Raw genomic sequence first — 25,957 nt, 5'->3', positions numbered from 1 at the left:
CTATTCGTCGATTGGTGTTCTTTTTACTTTCTATTAATCAAGGCTGCTTATGATGGGACAATTTTTTACTCTCGAATTCATCACATTGCAAGTTTAACAATATCGAGTTAATTAAGGACAACTTATGCAAATCAATATTAAACTATTAATATATGACACTTTCAAGTATGGCTCTTTAACATAACATACAAAGGCAGAAACTCGTCCGTTCCCAACCCTCTTCGTGCTACTATTCACATTTCAAAGCTATGTTTCGTCCTTCGATACCACACTATTTATTGTTTCCTCCTTTTTATTTAACAGATTTGTTTTTACGAGACTGATAAAATGCTTAAAACGTCTAATGCTATACCATTTCATATAACAAATATATATTTTGAATGCAGATGTCCCAACCTAAAGAATGAATACGAAATATCAGTTGAAAGGTTAACCATCTAATTGATTACTGATTGCTAGTTTGTATTTTTCATGAACAAAAACAACAACGTAGCTTTAATAACAAATGAGTGAGTAAAATGGTGCATACCTTCCGTGTTTGGAGTGCCAGGAATACCCCAAACAACAGAATGATACCCTGGACTGTAAGTAGGCAGCCCAGGAAATAGATTTGCATGTGAGAGTTGCAGTTTTTGATGCTTCCATGGATTTCGATATCATGAATGACGTTGATCTACATAATAAGTAAAACACAATAATCTGTAGAAACGAGACTCTTAACGACATGATTACAGACTTCAGTGAATGATATAAAATTCATATTTGACAGAAAACATCAAATATTCTCTATGTACCATTGACATTAGCCTATTAAACAGTTACCTGAAGGCAAGTTAGGCTCGCCTAACATGTCAAACAGTAATACTCATGAGACGGCATTGGTACTGTTAAATGAAACATCAACTAAAACTAAACTGTAATGAGTGAACAGAAAAAAACCTACGAAAAAGACATGAATTAAACATCTCTATTTATCGTTAACCAGTTACTTGAGTCTAATTGCATCATCCAAGACGACAAATACTCTTGAGGCGGCGATGGCAATATATCAACTAAAATCAAAAAGCAAACCGCAAGACAAATGAATATATGTTAATGTGCCCTGTGATTATCATTTTATTTGTGTCAAAACTTATTTTATTTTACCTTTACAGGCAACTGTTGTACGACAATCTGGAACGGGTCGATCACAAACCAGACAATGATGATGGAAATGTTGATGGTTACAAGACCACAGACCATTAGCAGCAGCTGTTTATCTTTGACAACCTGAAACAAAATGTTTAGTGCTTTGTTTGTTTTGTTTAACAATATCACTGGAGCACATTGATTTATAATATTAATTATCAACTATTGAATTTCAAATATTTGGTAATTTTGTCATATAGTCATAGAGGAAACCCGCTTCATTTTTCCTTTTTTCATTACTAGCAAGGGATCTTTTATATGGGGGAGGAGGAGGAGGAGCGAGACGTAGCCCATTGGAAAAGCGTTCGCCTGATGCGTGGTCGATCTAGGATCGATCCCCATTGGTGGGCCCATTTGGGCTATTTATATATATATATATAAATAAATATATATATATATATATGAATGAAGGAAGAAGGAAGGAAATGTTTTATTTAACGACGCACTATATATGAATGAAGTCAGATTGTAAAAACAGTGTAAAGTATTGCCATTTCATGCTGGGTTTACTGTCGAATTACATATTACTTACAACCTATTGCTAAATTTGAAAAATTATCGTCGTTGTTGTTTGTACTGACTGAAAATCCATTTGTGCTCTCATGTCTGTGGAAAAAGTGCATGCAAAAGATCTCTTGCTGCTTCCTCTAAAACGTCGTGTAAAAAATTACCAAATGTGTAACATACAATACTCAGCAATGGTCAATAACTTTGATACGAAACATAAAGGGTATATACCCCCCGAACACTACACTCAATAATTTAGTTTTAACTGGATATCCAGGTAAGTTGTGGAGTCAACGTCATAATCTGTCCAATGGCAAGCGAATCGGTGCAGTAGGTTCGACCGGCCTCGGTGGCGTCGTGGTTAGGCCATCAGTCTACAGGCCGGTAGGTACTAGGTTCGGATCCCAGTCGAGGCATGGGATTTTTAATCCAGTTACCGACTGCAAACCCTGAGTTCCCCGCAAGGGTAGGTGTAAACCACTTGCACCGACCAGTGATCCATAACTGGTTCAACAAAGGTCATGGTTTGTGCTATCCTGCCTGTGGGAAGCGCAAATAAAAGATCCCTTGCTGCTAATCGGAAACAGTAGCTCATGTAGTGGCGACAGCGGGTTTCCTCTCAAAATATGTGTGGTCCTTAACCATATAACCGTAAATAAAATGTGTTGAGTGCGTCGTTAAATAAGACATTTCTTTCTTTCTTTCAGTAGGTTCGAGATATTGTCACTTCACAATTGGTGTTTTTACAAAGACTAACATAGTGCTCATGAATCACATCCAATTAGTTACGTTTGTAACTTGCTGACACTGAAGTGTTTCTCAGTACTTTGGTGACTCAGAAAATCATTCATATAGTAATACTAAACCAAATAACTTCCGGTTGGGTCAAAGTTCGAGGTGCACCCAACTTTTGATAGAGAAATGAACACCACAAGTCCTGTGATTGGTGATAAATGTGAAAGTGTTGGTTCCAAAAAGAAATAGTTTCATCTGGGAAAAAAATGTATGTAATTTTATTTCATCTAGTACCACTGTGTCAAGTAGCCTTGTGCTTGAAACATGTGTGGGGTACCTGTAAAAAAGTACTTGAATTTTATGCGGAACTAGGGTAGTTATAGACGCTACCCGTTATCTCAGAAATGAGCAGCTCGACCCAAAATTGTTTTCTGATTCACTTTAAGAGCGAGGAGTGGTAGTATTTATAGTCGTGGCGTTTATGTCGATTGATACGCTGCAGGTAGGAGTTTTAGCCACATATATTACTATTGTCGTCTATGGGATTTGATTTGGTAGTATACACCCATAGCACATATTCAGTGCATAATAAAAATTTGGTGTCATTTTATTTAATTAAACTATACTCGTTCATTCATTCGACCATGCAAGTCACAAACCTTGACGTGACAATAATCAATGGCTCAAATAATCAATGTTAGCCGGTTTTGGCCTAGGTCATACAAAGATTTCAATAATTTTGTTTACAGGGTATCTGACTTGCCATATACAACTGCTCTTAAATATAGTATTATGTATAGGCAACCTGAACTAAGATTTTAATAGCAATTTATTTTTATATTAAAAATAACATGTACCAATAATGGGTTAATGTCTTTAGTTTCCATTAACATAGTTAACTTTTCATGTATGAAATTCTGAAAAATTTGTAAAGAACTTGATTTTCATTGTCATTTTGACATATTTATAGGGTGCTAACTTATATTGTAGACAAATTTGTAGTTTTATGCAAAATTGTAAGTAAATTTGAAGAAATACTTCACCAAAAACATAATTAAATTTGTTGTCACTATTGTTCCTTCTGTTCTTATTTATACAAACAAATGTCGTTAAACATATTAGATTCCAGATCAAAAAAAATCACTTAGTTTGCTCTCATGAAGAGCATTATAAATTTATACTAGATTCAGAACCAATTTTTTCAGATTTGATTATCTGCCTTAGAGTAAGTTGATAATTTATTTTATTGTTAAAGCTGTATTACCCAATGTTACTAGCTAAATAAAATGCTGGATTCTAGAAATACAGATTGTAGGAATACATCCAATAAACAAATTTTATTCACGTGGATTAGAAAATAATGCAAGAAAATGTTCGGGTAATTATGTCATTCAAAAATAAATGTTAGAAAGCTGGATGATAATTCCAGACATCACAACTATTAAAACCTCCAACTACAGTAGGCTATAAATAAAATATAGTCAGGAATATTGCTGGCTGCCAATGGTTTTGATTGTTCATTATGAAAATCAGCATGGCCGACGGATTTGAAATTCACTTTGCAAAAGAGCGAGGAGTGGTCAAGTATTTGCTTGAAACAGTATTATATGGGGCTGTTAAAAGTACTCGTCGGTAGTCATAGACGATACGCTGATTCACTTTAAGGGTCAGGGATGGTAGTATATATCCGTGGCGTTTATGTCGATTGATACGCTGCAGGTAGGAGTTTTAGCCACATATGTTACTATTGTCGTCTATGGGATTCGATTTTGTAGTATACACCCATATGATGTTCATTTACATAGCATTAGAGTTTGTTTTTGTTTAACGACACCACCAGAGCACATTGATTTTTATTAATCATCGGCTAGTGGATGTCACACGTTTGATAATTTTGACGTATAGTCTTAGAGAGAAAACCCTTTACATTTTTCCATTAGTAGCAAGGGATCTTTTATATAATTGGAAACAAACTGGTCGGCTAGATCATTTTAAATTTATATATTGCAGTCTTAATAATGTTTGTAAATGTATAAACAGACAGAACTTGGAGGACACCATACACAGAACGACTGAAAATGTAAGTTGTTTCTTTCGGAGTGGGTGCAATGCAACATATATGCTCTTAGCATACGCATTTTATCTTTCTCTGCTTAGTACCATGAATGAGCATTTTTCGTTTTTGTTTTGCTTTGCTTTTCTTATTACTTTATCTTTTTAATTTGATTTTCGGGAGAAAGGTCCGGAACATCTCTGCTAGCTATGTACATATTTTACCTTTTTCTGCTTAGTGCCATGAGTGAATATCACATACACTCGCCATGTTTTAGCGAACAGTCCGCCAAATGCCAATGAGAACCCAACAGTCAGTGACACAAGTTTTGCCTGAGAAAATAAATAAATAAATAACAATAAAGAAGGAAAACATCTTGGGAATGGCATATCCAGCCTAACAGTTACGTGTCTCCAAATTTTAAATAAAATACTTTGATTATATTTCAAAGTCTGTTGTGTCACAGCATTACAATTTGTTTACCTTTTTCTGTGAAAATAAACTCAAGTTTATGTGACCTGAAAAAGATCTACATCGCTGGTTGCTAGTGACTGTGACGCCAGACGCTGTTCCAATGTAAACATTCTTTGCAGGAAGCTACTTGCTGTCCTGGGTCAAGTTTAAAAAAAATTACTTATAAACTAGGTTCAGGCTGTATTGCCAATAGAATAAAACCAGTGCTAGATAAAATAATTGGCAATGATCAAACTGGTTTCACTAAAGGTAGATATATTGGTGAAAACATTCGATTAATGTATGCTATCATGCACTACACATACGTCCACGATATTCCAGGTCTCCTGCTTTTGATAGATTTTGAAAAAGCTTTCCGACTCTCTATCATGTGCATTTATTGAAAAATCATTAGATATTTTTAATTTCAAAACCTCAATTAAAAACTGGATTAAAACTCTATATAATAATTCAATGTCACGGGTGATTCAAAATGGCTTTCTGCCAGAAACATTTAAATTAGAAAGGGGATGTAGACAAGGCGATCCACTTCCTCCTTATATTTTTATTATTTGAAATTCTAACTATATTAATAAAAAATATCAAAAACATAAATGGAATAACAATCGATGGTGGACAATATTTAATATCCCAATACGCAGACGATACAACTTTTATACTGGATGGAACTCCTGGATATCTGTTAAATACTTTAACAATATTAGAATATTATGCCACAGTATCCGAATTAAAAATAAATTATAAAAAATCAAAAGCTATTTGGATAGGCAGTAAAAAAGAAAACCTCAGTTTTTTTTTATCACCATTCAAGATGGAAATTGGAATGGAATACAACAGAATTTAAGATGCTCGAATAACGTTTACAGTAAATGTACAATTAATTGTTAAAGCGAATTACCCCACAAAAATTAATGATATTAAACTATAGATAAAACTATGGTGAATAAGGAAGATAACTGTCGTAGGAAGAATAACCGTATTAAAAACACTAATAATAACTAAAATTATGTATTTACTAACTGTTTCAAAATGTTTAATTCAAAACACTGGCTAGTTCCGAATGGGAGCGAATGATGGATAATTGAAAACTAAGAGTTAATTGGACGTTACAGGAAGTGTAAATGCTATATTTATTTATGCAGTTAAACAATTATTGCTGTAAATAGATGTTTAAAAAATTAGAAAACAACGACCTACCTGAAAATTGAGCAAACATCCGTCATGCGCACAACTCATTTCCTAGTGACCTGATAGCACTTCGAATTATCAGGTAGGGGTTATCAGGTCACAGGAAGCATGGATGCATGGTAAACACAACTTTAGGTAGTACTAAACCAAATAACTTCAGGCTAGGTCAAAGTTCGAAGTGCACCCAACTTTTAATAGAGAAGTGAACACCACAAGTCCTGTGATTGGTTATAAATGTGAGTGTATTGGTTGTAAAAAATAATAGTTTCATCTGGGTAAACAAATATGCAATTTTATTTCATCTAGTACCAATGTGTCAAGTAGCCTTGTGCTTGAAACATGTATGGGGTACCTGTAAAACAAAAGTACTAGAATTTTGTGCGAAACTAGGGTAGTCATAGACGCTACCCGTTATCTCAGAAACGAGCAGCTTGACCCCCAATTTTTTCGGATTCACTTTAAGTGTGAGGGGTGGTAGTATTTATATCCGTGGTGTTTATATCGATTGATACGCTGCAGATAGGAGTTTTAGCCACATATGTTACTATTGTCGTCTATGGGATTTGATTTGGAAGTATACACTCTATAGCACATATGCAGTGCATAATAAAAAATGTGATTTTGTCATTTTATTTAATTAAACTATACTGGTTGATTAATTAGCCATCACTCGACCATGCAAGTTCACAATGACCTTGACCGTGACAATAATCTCTGTACATGGCTCTGAATGGTGTTTGAATCAAAGTTAGCACTGAAGAAAAGTTGGTTTTGGCCTATAATTCATACTGTAAAGATTTCAATAAATTCTTTTTACATGGTATTTGACTTGCCATATACAACTGCTCTTAAATATGGTATTATATATAGGCAACCTAAACTAAGATTTTAATAGCAATTTATTTTTATATTAAAAATAGCTTGTGCCAATAGTGGGTTAATGTCTTTATTTTCCATTTTTCATGTATGGAATTCTGAAAACTCAAATTTGTAAAGAACTTGATTTTTATTATCATTTTGACATATTTATAGGGTGCTAAGTTATATTTTAGACACATTTGTAGTTTTATGCAAAATTTAAAGTACATTTGAAGAAAAACCTTAATAATTACTTAGTTAGCTCTCATGAAGAGCATTTTGAGTTTATGCTAGATTCAGAACCAATTTTTTCAAATTTGATTATCTGCCTTGGATTAAGTTGATAATTTATTTTATTGTTAAAGCTGTATTACCTAATTTTACTAGCTAAATGCTGGATTACAGATTGTAGGAATACATCCAATATACATATTGTATTCATCCGGATTAGAGAATAATGCAAGAAAATAGATGTTCCGGTAATTTTGTCATTTAAAAATAGTTTTTTTCAGTAATTAATCAAAAATAAATGTGTGAAAGTTGCATGATAATTCCAGATATGACAACTATTAAAACCTCCAATTACAGTAGGCTATAAATAAAATATAGTCAGGAATATTGGTGGCTGCCAATTGTTTTGATGGTTCATTATGAAAATCAGCATGGCCGATGGATCTGAAATTCCCACACCTGGTAACTTGAAGACACCCACACCCAGCATACAGGATTTCCTCCCAACACTAATGTTCAGGACATTAAGTCATTACTTCATACAGGTACAATCATGTTTGTGTTTCCTTCCTCAGACAGTGTAATATTTTTAATACTGATATTTCTTTAATGTGCCTGTTACGGTCTTCATAATCTAGGGGTCAATCAAGTGCATGTGTTTTAATGGAATTCTTCAAAGGGGTAGAGGTACTCTGACTATCTTTGTTGTCTCTACATATATACCTGAGTACACACACCCAACTGAAAGTAAATATCTTCAGGAGTTTTATTTTAAAACATTTTGTTGTTTAATATGACATATTGCATTTGTACAAAACTACATGCAATATATATGCCTTTTGAGGTGTACATTATATTAGGTTGCACTGTAGAAACAACAGTTTCAGTGAGGTTGTCAGTTTATGTCAGAATACACCAGATCCTGGTTGTCATAAAGACACATAGCTGGACACTTTTTGAAAAATGTATGTTATCAATATAGGTAGTCCTAAACCAAATAGCTTCCGGCTGGGTCAAAGTTCGAGGTGCACCCAACTTTTGATAGAGAAGTGAACACCACAAGTCCTGTGATTGGTTATAAATGTGAGTGTATTGGTTGTAAAAAATAATAGTTTCATCTGGGTAAAAAAATATGCAATTTTATTTCATCTAGTACCAATGTGTCAAGTAGCCTTGTGCTTGAAACATGTATGGGGTACCTGTAAAAAAAGGTACTCGAATTTTGTGCGGAACTAGGGTAGTCATAGACGCTACCCGTTATCTCAGAAACGAGCAGCTTGACCCCCAATGTTTTCTGATTCACTTTAAGTGTGAGGGGTGGTAGTATTTATATCCGTGGTGTTTATATCGATTGATACGCTGCAGAGTTTTAGCCACACATGTTACTATTGTCGTCTATGGGATTTGATTTGGTAGTATACACCCTATAGGTTTAAATCGCAGAAGATCTACGTCACTGACTGCTAATTACCAAATGACGTCAGGTGCTGTTGCAAAATAAACATTATTTGCAGGAAGCTACTTGTTTCTTTTTGTTTTTAAATGTCATGCGCAGAACTGATTTCCTAGTGACCTGATAACACGTAGCAACGCCAAGGTTATCAAACTAGCAACGGATGTGTTAGCAGTCAGTGCCATAATACAACTTTGAATTATCAGGTAGGAGTTATTGGGTCACAGTAGGCATACTTGCATGATAAACAGATAACACAAACACAGAACATAAACAATGACATAAATCGATCACCTGGCAGAACGCCGTAAACGTTGACGTAGCATTGCTTTCCCAAAAGGCAGTGCCGTAGAGTACCAGACATCCAACCAAGGTGACGTTGTTGAGGTTAGGTGAGGACATCTTCACGATCCTGGACACAATTAATAAATAAGATAACAAAACCTTAAAACATGATGAACAGATGTTTAACCCAGCGTCAGTTAAAGCCAACGCCGGTGGAAACAGTGGCAGGCATCACTAGAACCTTAAGCTTGTGTGCACAATCAAACCCATTTCTATTTCGCCGGATTTTTGGCAAGGCGCAGACGCGACTTCTAGAAATCGCTCCACTCATATTGGAAATATTGCTACTGATAACCATTGAATCGATTTTTTTTCCCGTCCATTTTTCGCGTTTTTTGCATGCACATACGGAAAAAGTTCAACATTGCCAATTGCCAAAATAAAAGAGAAGAAAAGTTAAATTTCTATTGTTTAACGACACCACTAGAGCACACTGATTTTGCTATAATTTCAAATGAACCACATGCCAGAAGAATCCTGAGAGATATATCTACTGTGTAAATAAATGCTTCTATTTCATGTAGCTTGTACAGGAAGGTCCACTTATGCAGGCCTCTTACGCAGTGTTTACACGGAGTTTACGTTTGACTACAAGTATAATATTATCACTATAGCAGTGAAACGAAATACAAAATAAAATGGAAAGACACACAATTAAAATCAGTATGGCGCGTTCGACTCGATCCACCTTGTACTAACTGAACACTCAGAAACTCCAACCAGATCTACTGCTAGAGGTGCTTGCGTTGCAGGATCGAACTATCTCGGTGGATTGATTCAACTGATTGTTTTTTTTCTCGTTCCAACCAGTTAACCACAACTGCGCAAAGGCCGTGGTGTGTGCTTTCCTGTCAGTGGAAAAGTGAATATAAAAGATCCCTTTCGGCATTAGGAAATATGTAGCGGGTTTCCTCTGATGACTAGGTGTCAGAATTATCAAACGTTTGACATCCAATAGCTGATGATTAATAAATGAATGTGCTCTAGTGGTGTCGATAAAATGTTTCCAATCCGATCTAAGTTCAGCCAGTCGTTTTTCGTTTTTCGTTTCAAACTATTTTGACTGGATTCTCACATTGGTCATTCGGTTTAACGTGTAGCGTAAGAACCAGTCTAGCAAGCGTTAGCGACAAACGGCTAGTTGAACTTAAACCAACAGGCGCATGTGCCGGAATTTTACCAGGTGGAGTTTAGACTGGCGACCGAAGTGTAAGGGGTAGGGTGGGTGGGGTTGGGGTCGAGCCATGTTCCCCCAGAAAATATTTAGAGAAAGAGAATTTGCTTGAGTAAGGAGGGGTTTTGGACCCCCGAAATCCTCCCGCTTCCCACGTGCCTAACCAGAACTAGGACCAGGGCCCAGATTTTCGAAGCCATCTTAGCGCTATCATATCGTAAAAGATTCGTAGGCTATGGCATGCGACGTTGTGACGTCACAGCTTACGACGGTTTTACGATATCGTAGCGCTAAGATAGCTTCGAAAATCTCTGTAGCCTGGACGTCTTTGGGAATCTGCATCACACTAGAGTGAGGCATACGAAAACACGTACCTGCTTTTCCTGTATCCAATGTTGAATGTCAAGAACACACAGGTGAGTACAAATCCCATAGCAGACACACAGCAGATAGCGATGTACAAGGATGGGGAGAGCGCCTGTGTGATCCTTATCACTGTGACCGAATCCTTAGGAATATGTCCACCTGTGTCAACATAAAACATAGGACAACAGAGTCAGTCAGGCGTTCGCGGGAAGTGGAACTTCCTCTTTCTACAACAACTCATAACAATGTAATTTCACTCACTGATTCCAGGCTTGGAAATATATTTTCAGATATAGCGGTGTAAATAAGTTTCTTTACCTTTAACGTACACATTACTAACGGTATAACCACATTTTCCAACTTTTAATTACAAATTACTAACGGTATAAACCACATTTTCTAACTTTAAATTACATATTGCTAACGGTATAAACCACATTTTCTAACTTTAAATTACACTGTCACTTTACTAAAGTCTGTATAACTACATTTTCTAACTTTACATTACATAGTACTAACGGTATAACCACATTTTTAAAATTTAAATTACACATTACTAACGGTATAATAATATTTTCTAACTTTAAATAACTGTCACATTACTAAAGTTTGTATAACTATATTTTGTAACTTTAAATTACACTGTGACATTACTAACTGCACCACCACATTTTCTAACTTTAAATTAGACGGTCACATTACTAATCTGTAATTTAAATGTGAAAAATGTGGTTAACCGTTGTAGTAAAAATATTATTTCACCCAGCCTAATAACTAGGGTCAATAACCCTTACATTTTAACATAAAACTGTTTACGCTCGTTATACGTGTAATGCTGATCCAGGTGGCGCACTATTCAAATAAAGTGATATTCCATTATAATATTGACCATTTATTTATTTATTTATTTATTTATTTATTACAAGACACATTTTTCAAGGAGACATTTATAAAAGATAATTAGAATTATACGAAAATGTTCTGGTTTCCCCTGCCAACACATTTTATTTCCCATTTGATGAAATAACCACATTTAGTTTAATTTGTTTTTTTACTAACATGATGAACATTAGAGATTAGAGGAATTGTGCTAGTGGGTGCAACGCCAAAAAAGGACACCTACGGTATTCAGAACTGAATTAACGTATGATACAGGTGATTTTCATGTACCTTGAAGTTCAGGAAAAAGAGGTGCGAACCCTCTCCTAGTATCCGCGCCTGATTTTCTCATTTACGATTTAGTCATTACGATCAACGTTGTACTTAGTGTCCTATAGCGATCCCCTGTTTATATGTTGTCCCTGACAGGAGAGGACTAGATGACACTCTTAACTGGTGATGACTAACCTTTCCAAACAATTGGTGTCTCCGGCAACCACTCGATCGTATTTGAATAGTACAATCCCACCATTTCTTTTCGTCCACCTAAAAACAACGAATGCAAAACATCAGTGCATATATTCCTGTATGTGAATGCATGCACGCATTTGTTTGCTTGGTGTGTGTGTGTGTGTGTGTGTGCGCGCGCGCGCGCAATGTTACAAATGAATATGTCTATTACTTTTTACGTATTATATGTATTTTGTTTCGTTCACCATGTCACTGACATGTTCCATATATCTGCAAATGATGATTTCTCTTTGACAAGGAAAGCAGATTTACCTCAAGTGACAGACTGGAAAACAACAATAACAACAAATAACTCTGCACCCCCGCAAACAAAAAACATTAGGGTTTACCTGGGGAAAAAAATACATTGCAAAATTTTTTTATTGGTAAGAAGAATGTGTGTTTACTTCAAGTGACACATTACAAAAAAAATGTTTATTTGTGAGAGGAATGATGGTTTGCTTAACTGACATACTGGACATTTCTTTAGAATAATTTTAATTTACAGATTTAGGCTCGTCAGTTAAGCTAACATGTCATTCCTGGATGACAGAAGGTAACACTTTATTGAAGACTTCATCATCAGTGGAACTGGTAACGAGAAACAGTTCTCTTAATTATTTTGTGATAAAATATTTTGCCAAAAACTCCTCGTCAGATGACAAAATATATGAAACCTTATTGAGAAGCCTTTTCTTGGTCCCATCTTAAGATTTGTTTGTCCCCAGTCTTACCACCGAGTCCAATGCGCAGACGTAATGCTACGGTGAACTCATAGACAATCACGTCAAAAACAGAGTTGGTATGTTTAATATACTGCAATAAGTCATCACCCCCAAGAGAAACAAATGCAGATTGTATTAAATTAATATTTTGGTTTTGGCTTATGTAAACAAACGAAAAGCTGTTTGTTCTTGAGCTTTGCGCAACCAGCTGCTTGATAAGGTCAAGTCTTCCTGACCTTCCGCTTGTTTCCGGGCCAAAGAAGTATGTTATCAGAAGTCATTGCTGTAGTTATGCCCAAACTCAACTGGCAGGATCCCATCATCCAGGATTACGGGACGCACTTCACACCTAACACAGTGGCCAGAAAGGGATTTGTGATCCTAAAGGTTTACTAATTTCACTGTAATTCCCACAAGCATGTTTCACTCCTAGCTTTATTAAATTTCCTTTGTTAAGTTAAACTTTGTTACAGTTTGGATGGCTATTTGTTTTACATTATCCCCAAGTGTTAGTCTCTAATCTGAATACTCCTATGACAATGAATGTGACACCATGGCAAGGTAGACATTTGGTAAAAACAAAAACGAAAGCTGTTGGTTAGTTACTGGGTAAAATACTGTCTTTCAAGCAGCAATGCATTACAAAGTGCTAGCGGAATCGAGACGTTAGTTTAAAGTAATGCTCCCTGCCCACATTGTGACAACTGTTCAAAACATATGTTGATAGATCAAGGACATATGTGACATATACCACATGAGTCATAATGGATTTGTCATTCTGACTCATTTTCCAGTTTGTTAATGCATGCTGAAGATTAAACATGCTGGGAATTATTTTAAGAAGCCTGTTTGTCTTAAACACAGGTGTTTAAGGCTCGTAAATGTTGGTAGTTTTACGCGTTTAAGACCAAAACAGCCGTTACAAATTTGGCCCGTTTTCCTTTAGAGTGCCACAAATCAGTGTACTTCGACACGTGCTCATCACAATCTGTCCCATTAAGAACAACTTCACCTGGTGCCTTTTCTGGGGTTTTTTTAACAGAGTGTAATATATATTTATTTATGGACAATTATAACGACAGAATAACAACCACCGCCACCTCACTCATTAGCAATGTTATTCGTGCTTTGTAGGTGCCATCCATTCATACTACATGTACTAAGTACATAGATTATTGATTTTTCATTGTGCTCAAATACTACGACGAACACGCACACATGTCTATGTTTAATTAGCATATTTTAAAAGGATAACGAGAAAGGTAGAGTAAAAGGAAAAGAGAAAGCAACTGCACACTGTTGAATTACCAGACTGCACTGCAATTTATTTTGGTACATGTTTGGTATATGTTTCAAATTAAGACGCTATCCGTGAGACACGCATCAGCTATCTGGACTGTCTGCCAAAGACTTGAGGCTTATGATTAATTGTTAGTGATTAATTAGACAGAACTCTGTGTAGTGGTCCTACACAGGTCGGGTCACGTCAAGATTTTAACGTGCACATTCAGAACAAGCTGTTGTAGCACACGCCTGTCATGGGCGCATGTGTCGACTAACGCCGGCTCCTCCGTCCAGGAGGTTCCCTCCCAAAAGTCATATATCCCATAACACAGACATGCCATTTGATAGATAAAACTCTTTATCGGGTTATGTAATGCATCCTGTATACCCCTGCCTGCTTTAGTGGTACTGCTCCAGTCTGTCCAGCTAGCAGTGGGTCAGCAGTGTTAATCAATTAGCTGACTGACATTACCACATTTCATTTCATTTCAACTTATTTTCGTGCTTATATCCAATTAACGTTCAAGCACGCTGTTCTCGGCACACACCTCAGCTATGTGGGCTGTCTGTCCAGGACAGTGGGTTAGTTGTTAGTTGGCCTCGGTGGCGCAGTGGTTAAGCCATCGGACTACAAGCTGATAGTTACTGAGTTCGCAGCCTGGTACCGGCTCCAACTCAGAGCGAGTTCCTAAGGGCTCAATGGGTAGGTGTAAAGCCACTACACCCTCTTCTCTCTCACTAATCACTAACCAACAAGGAAATGGATCGCGTAATTTTGTTAGGTAATTTGACACATCGAAAAAATAATTGGAGCAATTAAGTTTATTTGATTTACTTGGTCGAAACTTAGCTCTTGCTGGAACCTTGCCTAGGTCCTACACCTACCTACTGAGATTTTAAAGCTCACTCTGGATGGAAGCTGGTACCTTGATGCGAACGTGCTGCCATAGATTAACCACTACACGGCCGTAAAATAGGTATATACTTTGCATCTCTCGATCAGTGACAGATTTCCAGCCCGAATTGCAGGACTGACCTCCACTTCAAAACCCATTAAGTTTATTATTCCGTACATCATCATCAAAAGGCCAAAACTCAATGGATAATTGATCTTTTAAGCAAGATGTTGCAAGCTATGTCTAATTTAATGGTTAAACGACTAAACAGCCTTTAAACTTATAAATAAGTAATTAAAATCAAATTAGTGAACTAAAATGACAAAAAAGTAATACAAATCAAATTACTCAATAAAAATTACAAAAACGAAGCTAATTTGAAAATGTCCCTGAACATTATTTCAATGCATTATTTCGAAACGTATAGGTCAGTTTACCCCCAATCCTTCCAAGTAGTTTTCTACCTTGCAATTTCAATATTAAAATTTATTTCCAGTTTTGCCTTTTTCATTAAAAAAAAACCCCATATAAAGAAAGAACCAATGACACGTATCAAAAAAACATATTTTAAACATTAAAAACACAACATTTAAAGTCAAATGCTTATGTTCTATTATTATATCAATATTTTATTTAACGATGCACTCAACACATTTTAATTTACGGCTATATAAAGTTTGTTTTATTTAACGACACGACTAGAGTACATTGATCGATTAATCTTCGGCTATTGGAGGTCAAACATTTAGCAATTCTGTCTCGTAGTCATCAGAGGAAACCCGCTACATTTTTCCTGATGCAGCAAGGGATTTTTTATATGCACTTTAATATTAATAAATTAAATTTGAAAAGCGCAGCCAAAGGTAATAAAAAATTATTTAAAAAGAATTTAAATTTTGCTAATTTATTTAATTAATTAGTTTAATATAATTTAGACGCTATTTTTGATCGGGCGTTCTCACAAGGAAAATAATAATAAAAAATAGCCCTAATGTGGTTAAGGAAGAAGGCTGAGCACAAGCCTCAGATGGTTATTTAGTGGGTATGGATCTTTTGAATGCACCATCCAACAAGGACGTAATTGAAACCTATAGTCTCCTCCGGTTGGACTGGTAGGGGACTAACAAAAATCTATAATTAAGGTAAGCTATTAATGGTAGTTTGTAAAACATGCTTGCTGAGGTATAAATATTTCACGATTGCATTACTAGAGTTACTTGAGTATATGTGTAAAATAAAATAAAACATCTTACTAATATTAGGCCTAAATATAACGTAACTTTAGATGAAAATAATTACTGAGCTAGCTCAGCTAATACTAATATATTTATTAAAATTAAAATTTAATAAAATAATCTTAAAACACAAAAAGAAACTTACTTATTTTGATGTAATTGCTCAGGATCCATGCACACAAATCTACTCTGAGATTGAACTTTGGGCTAACAAGTGGTTAACATCAGGTGCTATCAGTGAGGATATTGTTAAGTATGTTACTGATTTCAGAGGAACACATCCTGGGGCTTGTAAACCTCTTGTGAAAACTAACAAGAATCCTCCTTTTCCAACCCGCCTTTTATTATCTGGATGCAGAACCCCGATACAACCTCTGTCTAAGTTTGTACAGGTAGCTATTAGTCACCTTACGTCTTTCCTGCCACCGGCCTCGGTGGCGTCGTGGTTAGGCCATCGGTCTACAGGCTGGTAGCTACTGGGATCGGATCCCAGTCGAAGCATGGGATTTTTAATCCAGATACCAACTCCAAACCCTGAGTGAGTGCTCCGCAAGGCTCAATGGGTAGGTGTAAACCACTTGCACCGACCAGTGATCCATAACTGGTTTAACAAAGGCCATGGTTTGTGCTATCCTGTCTGTGGGAAGCGCAAATAAAAGATCCCTTGCTGCCTGTCGTAAAAGAGTAGCCTATGTGGCGACAGCGGGTTTCCTCTAAAAAACAGTGTCAGAATGACCATATGTTTGACGTCCAATAGCCGATGATAAGATAAAAAATCAATGTGCTCTAGTGGCGTCGTTAAATAAAACAAACTTCTTTCTTCTTCTTTCCTGCCACATCAAGTACTTGATACAAAGGAATTTCTTGCAAAAATTCTTAAAATTAATGATAACTGTACGCCATTACCCGAGAAAGCATGTTTTGCTGTTAGTGATGTGATAGCTTTGTTTCTAATGTTAACAACAGAATGGGAGTACCTGCGACCAAAAGAATGCTTCAGATACATCCAACTACCTTGACAACCACGACACCATGCATAATTGAAGCTCATGGATTGTCATTGAATTCTAATGTGTGTCAGTATCAGGATGGTGAAGGAGTCATAATGTATGCTTCACCTAATCATGGAACAGCTATGGGACCAGCTCACTCATGTGATTATGTTGACATTTACATGGGTGAAATTGACAAAACACTTGTCTTTTGTCTTCACTATTACCACTGAAAAAAACCGCAAACATTGGCAATATCTCGACTGGAGCAGATTTCGTGATGACGGTATTACCAATCTGTTGGATTCAGACCACATTGGAATGTTTGAAAACCATTTACAAGGGCTACATCCACCAAACATCAAATGGACTGTCACTAGGATGGAGGTACACTATCTGGATACCAGACTCACAATAACGAAAGACAAAATCATCACTGATGTATATTCAAAAAGCTGTCATTCGTATCTACCCCCCCACAAGCTGTCATTCACCTGCGGTATTCAAAGGCCTTATAGCGGGAGTAGGTACACGTCTGCGCATGCTATGCAGTGACACAAACTTTAGAGAAAAGGATTGAAGAATATGCCAAGTATTTTGTATTGGCCGGTTGGGATTATTCCAAGGCTGTTACATAATTAAAGAGAGGTGCTCACACAAACAGAAAAGAGCTGCTTACAAAACCAAGAACAAAGAAAGAAAAAAATATATAGCATGGATTACTACATACGATCCGAGAGTTCCATCCAAATCAGAAATCATTAGAAAAAACATGTCCATACTTTATCTAAACCCTAAGAAAAAAGTAATATTCCCAAGAAAAACTACCATTTCTGCAGACAGACGCCGACGGAACTTGGCCGAATGTACAAACCAACCGTTCCCAAACGTTTTATTCAGCATGGCCCGTTACAAAACAATGGGTATTTTAAATGTTGTGCAAAGAGATGTGACACGTGTGCACATTCTGTAGAAACTACTGCACTGCAGGCTCCTTGGAATAAAAGAATATGGAAGATTAGGAAACATCTTTCCTGCAAAACCCCAAATGTTATATAGCTCATACGGTGCACTATCCACCCTGATACCAGCTGATACATTGGCTCCACAAAGAACCTAAAAGCAAGATGGGCAAACCATAAATCAGACTGTAATCTCAAGAAAACAACAAAATGTACCGTATCCCATCACGTGAATACTGTTACCCACCCGAAAGACCTTAACCTACCTTTTCTACATATCTGCGCTATTGACTCAGTTGACAATGAAACACTTCTGCTTAAAAAAGAGACATTCCTGATGTGTAATTTGGGAACAATTTTCAAGGGACTTAATTCCAGAAAGGATTTCAATTCCTCTCGCACTGATGAAAAGTAATTTGGACTGAAACAGAATACATACATAAACTGTTTGTTTTAAAGTGCTTTTTATTATCATTACAGTTTTACCCCCACCCACCACCCCCACCTCTTTCATTCATTTAATTAGCTTTATTTTATTTTATTTTATTTATTTATATCATTTATTTTGTTCTGATTTATTCACTCATTTATTCATTTATATTTGTTAATTAATTCACTCATACTAAGTATTCACCCACCCATCCCACCCCCTTTTGTATCACTATTATTTGACCTTTGTTAGTTTTACAAGACCTTTAATCTCTTACCAGCAGTTTACTCTGCAGTTTTTACTTGAGTTGTACTCACTCCTACATTCTCAGCTTCATAGCTTGTTTTTAGAGTGGTTGTTTACCTCGCATTAGGTTTATTTCATTTATTCAATTCATGTTTTCATGCAAGATGGTTTGATTTCTTTTAGCTTAGTTTTAAAGTAAGTTTCTTTTTATGTTTTAAGATTATTTTATTAAATTTTAATTTTAATAAATATATTATTATTAGCTGAGCTAGCTCAGTAATTATTTTCATCTAAAGTTACGTTATATTTAGGCCTAATATTAGTAAGATGTTTTATTTTATTTTACACATATACTCAAGTAACTTTTCGTCTTTATTACTTGTAAATTATTCGGGTAATTCCTTTTATGTATTCAGATTGTTTTTGCTATTGGTTTATTCATTTATGCATTCATTCGTTCATTATTATTTTGTTCATTATTTTGTTCTTTGTTTTATTTACCCTTAATTATTATTTTATTCCCCCTACCCACACTTCTTTTTACCTCAGTCATAGTGTTACCATACTTTTAATCTTTGACCAGTAGTTTGTTCTGCAGCTTTTATCTTACGTTACTTTATTTGCAGGTCCTCTTCTTATACAGACTTAAGTATAATATTTATTATTTTAGTTACAGCTTTAACTCTGTTTTTGCTAGTGGTTTTGTGTGCGTATTTTTATTTTTGTCGACAGACTTCCCTGATAAAGCCTGAACAGGCAAAAATTTGAATTAAAGAGGGATATATGACTTTTAAAGGAGGCTTCTGACTTTTTTCTTTATATAATATAATATAATATAATATAATATAATATAATATAATTATATTATATTATATTATATTATATATATATATATATATATATATTATATATATTATTATATTATATTATATATATATATATATATATATATATATATATATCTATATATATATATATATATATATATATATATATATAATATCATATCATATAATATCTTACATTTTCAGTACAATAAAAAAATCAAAGTATGTGATATTTTTCATATCACATACTTTAATAATTTGATAACCTTGTAAATTAGATGTAAATTAATCGAGGTCACGGCACAAGATTTACTGACATTTAAGCAAACATACTAGGGTGACACTCCACAATTGACGTATGCATTCATAGTCATCAAATAAAAACATTTCAATAGCAATTTTACACTGAAATCTGTCCAGCGTTCAGAAAACGTTATGCACTAGTTTATTTTGATGTTAAGGACATTCAAAATGACGTCATTTGAGTTTGACGTCATTTCCATTCAAAAAGACACATATTCTTACATCATTTAAATATCTAGTAATGGTGGACTGGAATTAAAGTTTCGTGTACAGTTTACAAAACGCGTTGTATTAATCTTGAGGTTATATGATAAAGAGATTATTACCCTTGTGTGTTTCGGTATCGTCAATATCTTATATTAGGAAAAAAAAATGTATTATGCTCGACAGAGGTTCGCATAATACAATTTTTATTCCAAATATATGATACCGAGGATACCGAAAAACACTCTGGTAATAACACCCTCTCTCTCTCTCTCTCTCTCTCTCTCTCTCTCTCTCTCTCTCTCTCTCTCTCTCTCTCTCTCTCTCTCTCTCTCTCTCTCTCTCTCTCTCTCTCTCTCTCTCTCTCTCTCTCTCTCTCTCTCTCTCTCTCTCTCTCTCTCTCTCTCTCTCTCTCTCTCTCTCTCTCTCTCTCTCTCTCTCTCTCTCTCTCTCTCTCTCATATATTATGATAAAATTATTTCGATAAATATTCAGTGTAGTACTTTCTAAAATGTTCACAAGACATTGGTAATTTTAATAGACCAAATAAACTAATGGATTCAAATTGAATAATTTAAAATAAATTAAAGAAAAATTAATGTTCGCATTTCTTTTGCTGTTCAGTATATAAACAGATCATGCCATACCTTGAAATCTGGATATCTTGTACATAGCCTTCAGGTCGCCATTCTCATCGAAGGAAATCTTTCCACGTGTGCCCATAAACGAAACGTTCATGGCATTGTTAAACAACAATTGTGCCATATCTGCATTCTTGTACGTGAAGTCTTCGAGTCTTTCTGTACCTTCAAACATATTGTTACAATTTGGTTACTACAAGGGTGAAGTCTTCGAGTCTTTCTGTACCTTTCAAACATATTGTTACAATTTGGTTACTACAAGGGTGAAGTCTTCGAGTCTTTCTGTACCTTCAAACATATTGTTACAATTTGGTTACTACAAGGGTGAAGTCTTCGAGTCTTTCTGTACCTTTAAACATATTGTTACAATTTGGTTACTACAAGGGTGAAGACTTCGAGTCTTTCTGTACCTTCAAACATATTGTTACAAGTTGGTTACTACAAGGTTGAAGTCTGCGAGTCTTTTTGTACCTTCAAAAATATTGTTACAATTTGGTTACTACAAGGGTGAAGTCTGCGAGTCTTTCTGTATCTTCAAACAAATTGTTACAATTTGGTTACTATAAGGGTGAAGTCTTCAAGTCTTTCTGTACCTTCAACCATATTAATACAATTTGATTACTACAAGGATGAAGTCTTCGAGTCTTTCTGTACCTTCAAACAGATTGTTACAATTTGGTTACTACAAGGGTGAAGTCTGCAAGTCTTTCTGAATCTTCAAACAAATTGGTAGAATTTGGTTACTACACGGGTGAAGTCTGCGAGTCTTTCTGAATCTTCAAACAAATTGGTACAATTTGGTTGCTACAAGGTTTTGGAAATATTATATTATATTATATTAAAAAAAAAAATCTGCATTGTTCTGGGAATAAACAATAACGAGTACAGATAATTACTGTTATCCTAATAGTTTTAAGGCAGGGGCGCACGGTTATTGGATAAAATTGTTAAACATAATATTGCCTAAACTATATACTTACTGCCCCCTCCCAAAAATATATTATTCAATCAAGCTTCCATTTCGTATCATGTTTATGTCCCGAGTGAAATAATTTTCAATTGTCAAGAGCTTTAGCGAGTAACAATGAAAATTATTTCACGAGGAACATAAACATGATACAAAATGGTAGCGAGTTTAATATCCTATTTATTACCGATAATCAATCTTAATTTATATCACTCAATTAATGACGTCGAAGTGTTACAAGCCACTTGGCGTTCTGGTGGGATTTATCACTTTGATAGATACCAAGGTATTTTTCACCATATGGGTAATAATACCCCATACGTTATCAATAGTTTTGTTATATCAATGAATTATGGTTGTGTAGTTATTAATCACTTTACAAAATTCTTCATTTATTTTAGCTCATGTCAACTATTCAAAAACGCCTTGGGGCCATTATGCATGTGAGCGGTTTATTTGCCATTCCGAAAATAATTTATAATATAATGATTACTATTTTATTATCGACATTTTGTCATATTGCACATTCATTTTACAATATAACGAATACAACATAATAGAATCTCCCACACCCCACAAATCCCACCACAAAAATAAACAACAGCACCCTATTCGCAAGCCGCAACAACAACACACCAAAACAATCAGAAAAAAAAAAATCATGCATGACCGTACCATTCGCTTCAAGATCACTTGCAGTTTTATTCAAGGCAAGAGCTGCTGCCCAGATACCATCATAGCCCTTCAGTCCAAGTTCCAAACCAGGCAAATTCTCATGATTTGTCCAGTTCCTGTAAATCTCTAGAAGTTGCTGCGGTGTGTGACCCGAGATGGTCACCTGCGGTCTGGGATTTATCTGTATCTGATCGATCGAGAAGTATCCATCAATAGCCTGCTCCAGCTGGTCAAACGTGCAGTCTACCGGCACGGCCTTCCACCAGTTCTCAGAGTACCAGCCGAGAAGTAACCAGACAAACTTAGGACCATACAGTCCAGCCTTGTACACCTGGTAATGAAATCACATGAACAGAATACTTGTTTCACGACACGTGGAGCCTAATCCAGAAAGCTCTCTTAAAGTCGCAGACCCTACCTAGTTTTAACCCGTAAACAAATGGACACGTTAACTAATCTACAAACTTGTAAACACATTTGGATAAACTTACAGCAAAGTGAAACAAGAGTCTTTAACGTTGAAACGGTGAAATACCCTTAAAAAGGGACTAGAATTCGATTAGATTAAAAATGTCTGATATTAAAACCACCAGGGTGACCAGAAACACTTCGGATGTACGGAAATGGATAATCTAAACAATAAAACATAAGTAATGTCTGCTTTTAGTTGTCACTTTAACCTCTCTTAAAAAGAAGAGCAATCACAATACGTGTTTTGCATTGCGCTGCGAAATCGCAAAGTTGCGAGAGTTTAGTGAATCAGGACCGTGGTTACACTTGATCGAAAGACAAAGAGAATGAATCAATTTGGGTGATCGATTATGAAAAACCCGTCGTCCCATTAAGGTCGATCCCGCCACACATGCCAATGAAACACCAATGAATGAGCTATTTGTTTTTTCCTTTAACACTTAATGACCGATGTTTTGCCATTGAGTTGGAATTTTACTAAACGTCTATCTATCTATCTATCTATCTATCTATCTTTCTGTCTTTCTATCCATCCATCCATCCATCCATCCATGCATGCATGCATCCATCAATCCATGCATGCATCCATCCACCCACCCATCCATCCATCCATCCATCCATCCATCCATCCATCCATCCATCCATCCATCCATCCATCCATTAATTCATCCATCCATCCACCCATTAATCCATCCATCCATTAATCCATCCATCAATCCATACATACATACATTTTTAGTATTACAAAACATATATATTAACTTTGTTTTGAAATTATTTTTACTATGTACATAACATCGTTGAGTTAATGTATTCCTGTAACAAAGTTAATTATTTCGACATTAAATAGGAATCATACTTCGCAAAATAATCTGACTGCCATATCAGAATAGAAGCTTCCAACAATAATCCGGGCACCACGTTCCTGCAAATAAACATATAAAATCCATTTGAAATCGTCTTACTGAAAACATCAATATTTCTATTCCATCATTAAGCACAGGTGAGTCTAATTAATATGGAGGAAAAACCACAAGACAACAGGTTATGTTATTATTTGATTGAATTTCTCCTAGAGAATGTGGTCTAAATGCAGCAGTGTTTTATCTAGGGAATTCTTAATACTTGACATATACTGAACTCCATTCAAAACGCACAACCCAATGTTCAGTTGCATCTGCGAGGTTGCTGTGCAGCAAGTTCAAGTTCTTTTTATTTCCTTTGAGTTTTACAACTCATCATCTGAATACATAACATAAATAATACAACATAGGTATACAAAATACACACGTACAAAACAATGGTGTGTGTGGTTTATATATAATCATGGACAAATAAAGTGATATAAGTTACATTTATTACATTAACTATTATCCTGCATTAATCGATCTCTAATTGTATTCGATTGCACTAAATATTTCCCTAGGTTATTCAATTCCTTATTGTTACTGGTGGTTAATAACTGTATAAAACGATACACACTTAGCCGCTTATAATAATACAATTTTATATATTTACAACGCAAATCTTTGTATTGTGGACACTCTATTATAAAGTGATATTCATCTTCTATGCCATTAGCATCACACAGAGCACATATTCTTTCTGGTCGTTCGATGTGCATTTAATTTATGAGCGCATATTCTAATCTTACATATTTCTTTTATATAACGCGTTTCCATTGGCAATTTTAAATTTGTTTTTAATATAAATTCATTTAATAAATGTTGATATAAAAGTCTTTTAGGCGTTGTCATCGTTTTGCTGTAACATAATTGCTTTAAAGTATCTAATATCCTTTCTTTGTTTATAATGTAGATACTGTCGTCAACAGACACTGTATTTCAAATATAGTTTAATCCAATGGAATACAGTTCGTGCCTAATGTTAATTAACCAATCATCGTTATACTGTGCAATTTCTTCATATATACCCCTTAGAATACAAGTTGTAGTGTTACGTAATTTTATCCAATATTTAAAAATTATCAGTTTTCTTGCTACTTGAAGTGGAAACCGTCCCAGTACGCTATAAACAAATTCGTTACATGTTTCTTTTCTTACATCCAATAATCGTTTACAAAATTGTATATGCACTTTTTCAACATCATGACCCGAGTGAAAGCACCAAACTTCAGCACCATAACTAAGGATAGAGTTAACATATGTATAAATTGTTCCCGCATACATTCAATATTGAAAATACTGCCTTGCGTCCTCGTTCTGCAAATCCTTTCTGTGTACGTGCAAATTTACCATTATAAAAAAATAAAACGCCAAGATAAATAAGTTCGTTTACAACCTCTAGTTTACACTCATTAAAGTAATACTTCTCATTATCTCGTAATTTACCTCCGTTTCTAAAAACAACAATTTTAATTTTATTTGTATGGACAGTTAAATCCCAATAACAAAATAATTGTCACCCTTGTTATGACTATTTTATGACTATTTATTGCCTACCAGAATATAAAATCAGTTAAATGTATTTTTTTTCTTCTCATATCTACAAATATGACTAGTGCGTTTTCAGTGGAGGTCAGTATATTATCAAAAAATACTGTTGTAACCAAAGTTTGTGAGTTTGGGTCTGTTATTTTACGACCACAACTCTACATGCACATCGTGTCTTAATACTCGTAGACACAGAGTTGTTATGAAATGATGATAGGCACCCTTAAAGGTCCTATGACAAAAATGCAGTAATAGCGGTTCTCTCCAAAAATATTTATTAATAAATGCTTTGAAAGAAAGTTTATACCTTCAGCTATATGCTTATACAATTTACAACCAAATAGTTCCATTTACTAATAGAAAAAATATCAACACATTAGTTTACCCATATGTTTTTGCGGTCAAAAAACCCCAAACAAAACAAAGATGGTGGTCATGCTATTATTGTTATTGCTATTATTCTAGAGTTAATTACGGAAATTTTATGTATGGGATTGATTAATTTGTAGTTATTTATTACAAATAAATGCGAAAATAACATTGACATAGGACCTTTAAGTTTATTTACATGTATACTACGTCAATTGAGTGTATTTAGGTTTTTTTAAATATATATATATATATATATATATATATATATACACATACAGTCAGACCTCGTCCTTGGGTCACTTTGTCGTTATAT

General features: G+C 35.0%; 1 protein-coding gene across 1 annotated transcript in view; it reads right to left on the bottom strand.

The window, feature by feature from the left end:
* The window catches only part of LOC121369728 (gamma-aminobutyric acid type B receptor subunit 2-like), a 27,133-nt gene continuing 1,176 nt past the window's right edge, over nucleotides 1–25,957 (bottom strand). The window contains exons 2-10 of the mRNA XM_041494782.1: nucleotides 22,349–22,679; nucleotides 20,713–20,871; nucleotides 11,920–11,997; nucleotides 10,581–10,731; nucleotides 8,982–9,099; nucleotides 4,708–4,815; nucleotides 1,147–1,269; nucleotides 530–673; nucleotides 1–30 (exon numbers count right to left, since the gene is read on the bottom strand). Of these exons, the coding sequence (XP_041350716.1) occupies nucleotides 1–30; nucleotides 530–673; nucleotides 1,147–1,269; nucleotides 4,708–4,815; nucleotides 8,982–9,099; nucleotides 10,581–10,731; nucleotides 11,920–11,997; nucleotides 20,713–20,871; nucleotides 22,349–22,679 (1,242 nt within the window). The remainder of the gene's footprint in view (nucleotides 31–529; nucleotides 674–1,146; nucleotides 1,270–4,707; nucleotides 4,816–8,981; nucleotides 9,100–10,580; nucleotides 10,732–11,919; nucleotides 11,998–20,712; nucleotides 20,872–22,348; nucleotides 22,680–25,957) is intronic.

Source organism: Gigantopelta aegis, chromosome 4, assembly GCF_016097555.1.
Source record: "Gigantopelta aegis isolate Gae_Host chromosome 4, Gae_host_genome, whole genome shotgun sequence".
NCBI classification, from domain to species: domain Eukaryota; kingdom Metazoa; phylum Mollusca; class Gastropoda; order Neomphalida; family Peltospiridae; genus Gigantopelta; species Gigantopelta aegis.
The sequence above is the reverse complement of the archived record's forward strand: the minus strand, read 5'-3'. Positions and strand labels throughout refer to the sequence as shown.